General features: G+C 42.6%; 1 protein-coding gene across 1 annotated transcript in view; it reads left to right on the top strand.

The window, feature by feature from the left end:
• The first annotated feature begins 386 nt into the window (after window positions 1-386).
• Window positions 387-9304, top strand: part of DDX10 (DEAD-box helicase 10) — a 289494-nt gene continuing 280576 nt past the window's right edge. The window contains exons 1-2 of the mRNA XM_082845741.1: window positions 387-641; window positions 8565-8625. Coding sequence (XP_082701867.1) covers window positions 456-641; window positions 8565-8625 — 247 coding nt within the window. The 5' untranslated portion in view covers window positions 387-455. The remainder of the gene's footprint in view (window positions 642-8564; window positions 8626-9304) is intronic.

Raw genomic sequence — 9304 nt, 5'->3', positions numbered from 1 at the left:
GTGTGTGTGTGGCGGGGGGTGGAGGGGCGCGCAGTGGTGTTAGCGCCCGGTTCGCGAAGGAAAACCCAGAGCAAAGTTACGGCCTTTAAGTATTAAGTTGTACGACCTCACCATAGTAACAGTAACAGCAACCAGCACGCATGCGTGTATTTAAAGCGCCGGCGTGCTTTAGGAACCACTCAGCCCCGCCCTCTTCCTCAGATTGCCAGGTTTCCGTTTCCCCCGAGCCTGCTCCGCTCCGCTCTGTGGATTCCGAGTCGCCAATCACCGCCCACTTTTTTCTAGCTGTGAACACCGCGCATGCCCACGTTTCGAAAGCCCGGGGGCGGGCTTGTGGTTTCGCGTATGCGTAGTCGTCCTCTTTCCCCACGCTGGTTCCTCGTCGTCTTAGTGCCGTACGTCCTCCTGGCCTGATCTCGTGTTTGGGCACCGTGTGCGCTGTCGCCACCGCCGCGATGGGTAAAACTTCCGCCTCTCAGGGTCCAGGAGTTCGGCCCGACCCGGTGCGGAGCTTCAATCGTTGGAAGAAGAAACACAGCCACAAGCAGAGCCAAAAAAAACAGTTGAGGAAGCAGCTGAAGAAGCCCGAGTGGCAGGTCGAGCGCGAGGTTATCAGCCGCCTCATGCAGAACTTTGAGAAGGTGAGGCCGGCGCCGGGGAGGGGGCGCGGGCCGGCTGCGGGGCTACATGTCCCTGCCGCGCTGGGCTGCACAGACGAGGGGGCCGACCTGTCACTGGTACCCTGCCTGGGGAGCAAGCCGTTAGTTCCGGAGAAGGGAGTGGGGTGAGAGGTGCCACCCGGGGCCCTGTTGAGGCCACAGGTGGGCTGCTGAGTGCGACAACCCAGGCCTCCTGACCGTCCAGGCCGCTCTTCTGCTCACCACACTTGTCTTGATAAAATGATGGAAATGCAGTGGTACTTAAGCATAGGGAGATTAATTGCTATAATAGGTATTAGAAATATTCATAAAAATAATACTAACAACAGTAATGGTAAATAATGACACATTTTAAGCCACTCATCATGTGCTTCCCATTAATTATTTGACTTGATCTGAGGCATTGGGTCTTATTTCCATTTTACAGATGAGAACATTGAGGCTCCAAGAGGGTAAGAAACTTGTCTGGAACCTAGACTCATGTCTTTCTGATTACAAAGCCTTTGCTTTTAATCGTTATGCTAGTCTTGCATCTCTCATCACCATCCTTCCTATGCTTATTTTTTCTACTTGTTTCATGTCCCCATCCAATAATTGCTATAGAAAAGCTGGACTCATGGTCTGTTTCTGGTACCTGCCATCCCACAATGTAGCTGATGTGCCCAGATGAATGTAGTAGTTATCCTGTAGTTATCATTTTCTTTTTTCTTTTCTTTTTTTATTTTTGAGTTATGCGGGCCTCTCACTGCTGTGGCCTCTCCCATTGCGGAGCACAGGCTCCGGACGCGCAGGCTCAGCGGCCATGGCTCACGGGCCTAGCCGCTCCGCGGCATGTGGGATCTTCCCGGACCGGGGCACGAACCCGTGTCCCCTGCATCGGCAGGCGGACTCTCAACCACTGCGCCACCAGGGAAGCCCCTGTAGTTATCATTTTGACTTCTAGATCTCTTCCCAGCTCACGCTTCTTGGGGCTGCCACTACCCCTTCTTTTCCTTCCTCCTAAATTCCACGTCTGTTGGCCTTCACCCACCTCACGTAGCCTTTCAGTGATTGCCCCCTTCTAGTGCAGTGTAATCGGGGATTTAACATATGGAATATATCTGGAATTAAAGTCATCATGTGTCATGCTGGTATAGCTTTTCTTTAAACAACTATTAGATCAAAAGTAAGGTTAGATGGAGCTTAGAGTTTGTTTTGGGCTTTTAAGTTAAGATGATGATTTGATTCTGGCTTTTGGTTGCCCGATGAGTGACTTTGGGCAAGTTACTTTGCTTCTCTTGTCTTTAAAAGGCATAATAATATCTACCTTATAAGTTATGGGCAGTTAGTAAGAATGCATGTAAAGTATTCTGCACAATGCCTGACGCATAAATATTCCATATATTACCTGTTACATTATTACTGCTGCTGTATACACAGCACCTCAAGAAGCCACTGTAAGGTAAATTACTGTCAGATTGCATTTTGGGCCCTTCCTCATCTGACTGGAATTACTTCAGGAGGAGAGCCTCATCCCTTGCTTCTTCTCACTCTGTTTTCTTCTCTTGTGTAATCCCAAGGTTTATTCTTGTGACTCTTCCTTCTTGCATTCTACCCAGAGCTCTTCTGAGTTCATATCCTTTTTTTTTTTTTTCTGACTGTGCTGGATGTCTTTATTTGTGTCATAGGATACCTTAAATGCTGCAGATCTAAAACTGAGTTCATTATCTTTTTCTTCTAAATTCACAATCCTGTGTATTATTTCCGTATTGCCACCATGGCAAATTACCACAAATTTGTTGTCTAAAAACAACAGGAATTTATTCTTTTACAGTTCTGGAAGCCAGAAGTCTGAAATCAGTTTCACTGGGCTGAAATCAAGGTGTTAGTGGGGACACACTCCCTCTAGAGGCTCTAGGGGAAATTCTGTTTCTTGCTGCTTCTAGCTTCTGGTGGATGTATTCATTGGCCTGTGGCTGCATTACTCCAGTCTCTGCGTCCATGGACACACTGCCTTCTCCTGTTCTATGTCAAATCTACCTGTATCCTTTTTTTGTAAGGGTACTTTTGATCACATTTAGGGTTTACTCAAATAATTGAGGATAATCTCCCCATCTCAAGATTGTTAGTTACTGTGCAAAGTCTCTTTCGTCATGTAAGATAATATCCACAGTTCCGGAGATTAGGATATGGGCATATTTGGGGACCATTATTTAGGCTACCCCATCCTAGCCCCACCACTTAAGCAGACTGATGAGCTAGAAACCTAGGAGTAATCCTAGAGGCCGCCGTCTTACCACTCTTACATTCAGTTAGTCACAGTGGTGATTAACTCTGCTTCTTAAATTTCTCAAATGCTTCTCCATCGCCAGTGCCATGCCTTAGTTCAGGCTCCATCATCTCTTGCCTGGGTTACTACAGTAGCTATTGCTTGTAACATGGGTCAGCAGACTTTTCCTGTAAAGGACAGGACAGTAAATGGTTTTAGCTTTGCAGGTTGTAAGGGTGGAACTACTCAACTCTGCCATTGTAACACAAAAGCTTGCCATGGAAATACTTAAATGGGCATAGCAAAACTTCAGTTACTAAAACAGGTGGTGGGATTTGTCCCTTAGGCCTTACTGCCTTCTAATCTGTCCTCCATATTTGCTAGAATGTTTATTTCCAAGATGAGATCCAGTTGTTTTACTCCTGATTAAAACCCTTCCTTGGCTCACAGTTATTTTCAGGAAAGTGGTCAAACACTTCAATGTGTCAGCGTGTTCTAGTCCAGTGAAAGAGTAAGTTATTTGTGGTCAGGCAGACCTGGTTTAAATCTCACTCAGTTCAGGTGTTGACTCGCCAAATTTCTTTATGTCCCTGTGTCTCAGTTTCTTTATTCAACAGAGATTATTAACCACCCAGAGTGTTGTAAGGCTAAGATGAGGTGATGTATATAAACCAAGTGGTATGTGGTAGGCACACATGAAAGAACAACCTGCACTTTTGTGAATTGGCCATGCTCCTTGATGCTTCTTGTCCTGGTACTTGATGTTTCCACTGCTTTCAGTGAGCAGTCGCATTTCCCCAACCCTAGGGACACTTACTCATCCTCCAAGATTTACCTCCAGTTTCTCTTCCTGACCTCCCCAGGTAGGGTTAGGGCTGCTGTGTGTCCGTAGCATTTTGTATATGCCTTTATTATACCAGTCATCAGCAGGCTGTGATGACTGGCTTTAACTTCTTTGTCAACTCTACCACTAGGTCATTGATGATATACCTGCTTTGCTCTCCCCAAAGATGGGTCCCACAGTGCTTGTCCTTGAGAAGACCTTTAGTGTTTAGATGTTTGGTGCACACTGACCTTTTCCAGGTGGCTTTATTCTGCTCGGTAACGTGGGTCCGTTCTTTTTGGTCTCTTGTTTTAATAATAATTATTAACATTTATCAAGCTTTTATACATGTTGATTTGCCATATTCTCACAACAAACAACCCTATGAGATAGTCCCCATTATATAAGTGAGGAAACTTTAAGACACAGCAAGGCTAAATAATTTGCACTACATTAAACAGGAAGTGAAAATGCTATTGATAGTAAGGGGAAAAGTTCTAATCCAGCGGGTATAGGTCTGATGCCAGGGCTCCAGACCACCATGCTTTACTGTGTTGCACAAATGTTTAAATCCCAATCTTTTCACTAAGTTGAAGGAACATTTTTTTTCCTACTAAGTATTGTTCTGTTTTTTTTTTTTAAGTTTTAGAAATATTTTCTTAAGAAATAAATGCAGTGTGGAATCAGTTGCCATGGCTAGCAATACTAGAATACAACCAGAGAAGATTGTATGTAAAAAGGGGCAGACCCTACCATATGGCTCTCAGATGGTAGAATTTGTGCATAGAAGTTTTATTACAGTGGACAGTACACAGGTGGTGCTCAGTAGCCTCACTGGTGAAATACTGAACAATTTGATTCAGAGACATTTTGGAACATTTTGACAGGTTGTTGTTGAGGCTTAGGTAAAAATAGGTGGAAAAAAAATACCTGTCTGTATCTCAAGGGAGGTGGGATGGGGCTGATACATTTTGACAGATGTAATGCTAGTAAATATGTGCAGTGCTCTGGAGTTAGAGGATGGTGTAATGGGGAAAAAGGTTGAGTTATTCTGTGCAGAGCCCTTTCTGGCCAGGTGACTTAGAGAAAGGTTTTTCCTCTGGGCACGCTACCCTTCTTCCTGGTGGTTGCAGCCTCAGGCCTGGCTGGTGGCGCTGAAAGTGGGCTGGATTTCAGCTCCCACACCTCAGCCTTACCAGATGCCTTTGGGTAGGACATGAACTGTACAGCCGTTTGTGGTAGCCATGAGTGGAGCCAGTTCTTGAATGATGTGTTCTCCAGGTGGAAAAGATTGGCAAGGACATTGTAGGTGGAGGGAGCAACAGGAGGAGATACAAAAAGATGTGAAAATACATGGTGTTCTTTGAGGGGGACATACTCCTTGGAGTGTGATACGTGTTCCAAAATTGGCTTCAGATGAGGTTGAAGAAGAGGATTGAAAGTAGACTGAATGGCTTTGGAGGCTGTAGTAGGTAGAATAATGACCTCCTAAAGACGTCAGCATCCTAATCCTCAGACCTGTGAATAAGTTACATGGCAAGGGGTAATTCAGGTTGCTAATCAGCTGACTTTAAAATATGTTGGTTGATCTGGATTATCCAAGTGGACCCAGTGTAATCATCCAATGGCCCTTAAGTGTGGAGGAGGGAGGCAGAAGAGTCAGTGTCAGAGCACTGTGAAGTGAGAGACTTGACTGTCAATGCTGGCTGGCTTTGAAGATGGGAGGGGGCCATAAGCCAAGGAATGTGGGCAGGCTCTAGAAGCTGGAAAAAGCAAGGAAATGGATTCTCTCCTAAAGTTACCCAAAAGAATGCAGCCCTGCCAACTCCTTGATTTTAGTTGAGTAAGACTGGTTTTGGACTTCTGACTTCCAGAATTGTAAGTAATAAATTTATATTGGTTTAAGCCACTGTTCTTGGTAATTTGTTACAGCAACAGTAGGAAACTTATATAGAGGCTGTCTTTAAAAGCTTTATCTAGAAGCAATGGTGAGTTTCAGGGGACAATTAGAGAATATATCCAAACTGTAAAGGGTCTGGAGGCTAGACTGTTGGTATAGTCTAGATCTTGGGTCCTCTGAGAGGCAGATGCCAAGATGGGGTTAAGTGAATTGGAATTTATTGGGGGAAAGTGTCTGTAAAGGTAAAGGAGAGGGAACAGGAATAGGGAGGGAAAGGAAAGAGGACAGGAGGAGGGGGTAGGAGGCGTGTAGGCTGCAGCACTGTTTTCAGAAAGCTCAAACCAAAGTTGCGCATAGAGGAATCCCCTGTCCTGCGGGAATGGGTACTGCTGCTGTGCTTGGTCATTGACTGGGTGCAGGCCAGGCAGGCATGGCTTTTTCAGTGGTGGCTCTAGAGCGGTGACAGCTGGCATTTATCAGTCAGCTCTCTTCCCGAAGTGGGAACTCTAGGTGGCTTATTTCTAAGGCCACTGTGTAGGGTGTGTGTTCTAGAGGGGCTGATGGAGAGCTGGGGATTGAAGCTTATGGAGAAATGTTGAACTATTTGTTTAGTAATGGTTTTCACTTGCTGAATGACTCAAGCTCTCCTCACCTAGGATTCATTTAGATTTTTTATTGTAATCAGCTATGCTATATAGGAACTCTGCTTTCTAATCTGATTTTGTTTTTTCCTTAATCAGAATTTGGTCTGGTGTAATTTGAAGTAGATTGCTTTTCTTCTCTTGATTGCAATAGGTGGAGCATTCTAGGAAGTTTTAAATACTTTTTCCTCCCTGCTTCGGGATGTAAAAGCATCATTCACATTTGTGAAAAAAAGACAGTTGGAAGAAGTATAAGAGAGTGGTTAAGTAATATCCACCCTGTTCTCCTTTCCTCTGCCCCCTCTAACTTTTCCACCAATGCTAGGACGTTCTTAATAAGTACCGTCACTGAAAGATCTGTTCTTTGATTTCAGAAGAATGATGATACAGATTTTTAGAGGTTTTGATTGATAGAGATGTTATGATTTTTCTAAGAGTGGTTTTTTTCCTAAGAAAAGGAAAGGATGAAGGGAAGGGGAAAGAGAGTTTTATTTTTTTTGTAGGAACCATAGCCATCTTCTGCTGTGGCTTCCTAGTGTTCCTTGGACTATAATTGACAGTCTTCTAGAACATGGTTGGCAGAATTTTTCTGTGAATATTAAGATAGTGAATATTAAGTTTTGTGGGCCAGATGGTCTCTGGCACAACTACATGGACAGTATGTAAATGAATGGTTGTAGTTGTGAATATTAAGATAGTGAATATAAGTTTTGTGGGCCATATGATCTCTGGCACAACTACATAGACAGTTGTAAATGAATGGTTGTAGTTGTGCTCCAGTAAAACTGTATTTACAAAAACAGGGAAGAAAAGATTGGGCTTGTGGGCCATAGTCTGCTGACCCTTGTTCTAGACATCAGTGGAGTAAAAAATGTCCTTTTTGTTTCTTTGGTGACCTCTTTCTAAGCGTATAGTGTGCAGTTTTATGTTGTAATGGTTGGTAGAGTACTGGAATAGTTTGTTTCTTCCAGACTTTCCCTTTAGGAGGTTGATAGACTTTAGAAAGATATGCAGTCCTTTGTCTGAGTAGCCCACTTTGCCTGTGGGCTGTATCTATGATGGGGATTAAAGAGTGTGTTGCCCGTCTAGCTCCTGTAAGCATTCTACTTGCTGTGAAAACAGATTTTTAGCTGATAATACCACAAGTGCAGGGTGGACCACACCTGATTTTATTGTCTGGTTTGGGAGATTACTCACCTCCTAATTTAGGTTCCTTGATAGGACAGGATATTATTTGAATAAAATTTTCTCCTTCTACTGTTCGTATACTGATTCTGCCTCCTCTCCAGTGTTATCTGGAATGAGTTGTAGGGATTAAGGCAATGTTTTAATAATTATGTTTTCATCATTTGAGGCCAGAGAATAACCCTGTCTGGACTACATTAAGAATCTATAGACTAAAATGAAATACAAGCTGTCATCCCTTTACTGCCTGGAGTGTAATTTTAATAAATGAACCTTACAAATGCAGCTTTCCCCTTTTGTGAATCATGAATAATTTGGCAGCACATTCCCAGATCTGAGTAGTTCCTACTTTCAGCGTCTATGATAAAATAATTCTCCTGAGCATCCGAAATGAAATTCAGAAAATTGGGTTTATGCTAATGAAGAACATCAGTGATGAACATTTAGGTAATGTAAAGTTAAAGGGCAAAATGTTACTTTTTGTGACTTCAGATCATGACAGAGACACTTTCCTGGTTATTGTTAAATAATACCCCTCCTCCAGTATACCCCCAAACGAGTAGTTGTCAGGTTGCGTTTGAAAGGTTTGTGCTAGCAAGATATATTTCTGCACCTAACTTCAAGTTAGTCTCCAAAGTGTGTAAAGAGAAGTTTTCTCATCGTGGTCTGTGGTTTATAGTCATTTTGCCCTTGACTTCCTAGACTGATATTCTTTGAAGGATGGGATGAAGGGAAACTTTCTTCCTAAAATTGATGTGATGATGACTTATTGTATTGTTAACATTTTAGAGGTGTTCGAAGATATTGAAGGTAGGGGTGTGTGTGTGTGTGTGTGTGTGTGTGTGTGTGTGTTGAGTGAATGAAGTTTTTTTTTTAACCAGTTGAAATGGTTACAGAGTTATATTTTTGATGATAGCTTCTTCAAGGCATATTTCTTTTCAGAAGGAATGATAGTTTTTACTTAGAAGTGGTGATTGAATTCAATACCGCAGTACCAAGGATGCGCTAGGCAGCACAATGTAGACAAAAATTAGTTTTGTTGTAAAATAAATGAATTATGCAGTATGTTATTTTGCCTTATCTCACATAGTCCCCTTTTACTTTTCAGATAAATGTAAATGAAATTACAAGATTTTCAGATTTCCCCTTGTCCAAAAAAACACTGAAAGGTAGGTTCATGGTGATCTTCGGACATATTGTTGGATTTCTTGATGCTTTTTTTAAATGGAAAAATGTTTAGAGAAAGTTTAACCTGAAAAAAGTCTTATTTTGTTGGACTTAATGAAATTTAAAAGCTTTTGCACAGCAAAGGAAACTATAAACAAGATGAAAAGACAACCCTCAGAATGGGAGAAAATATCTGAAAATGAATCAATGGACAAAGGATTAATCTCCAAAATATATAAACAGCTCAGGCAGCTCAATATTAAAAAAACAAACAACCCAGTCAAAATATGGGCAGAAAACCTAAATAGACATTTCTCCAAAGAAGACATACAGATGGCCAAGGGGCACATGAAAAGCTGCTCAACATCACTAATTATTAGAGAAGTGCAAATCAAAACTACAGTGAGGTGTCACTTCACACCGGTTAGAATGGGCATCATCAGAAAATCTACAAACCACAAATGTGAGAGGGTGTGGAGAAAAGGGGACCCTCTTTCACTGTTGGTGGAATGTAAATTGATACAGCCACTATAGAGAACAGTATGGAGGTTCTCTAAAAAACTAAAAATGGAATTACCATATGACCTAGCAGTACCACTACTGGGCACATACCCAGAGAAAACCATAATTCAAAAAGACACATGCAGGGGCTTCCCTGGTGGCGCAGTGGTTGAGAATCTG

This window comes from Leucopleurus acutus, assembly GCF_964270905.1.
Source record: "Leucopleurus acutus genome assembly, chromosome: 8".
NCBI classification, from domain to species: Eukaryota; Metazoa; Chordata; class Mammalia; order Artiodactyla; family Delphinidae; genus Leucopleurus; species Leucopleurus acutus.
This window is presented reverse-complemented; position numbering and strand designations above follow the sequence as displayed.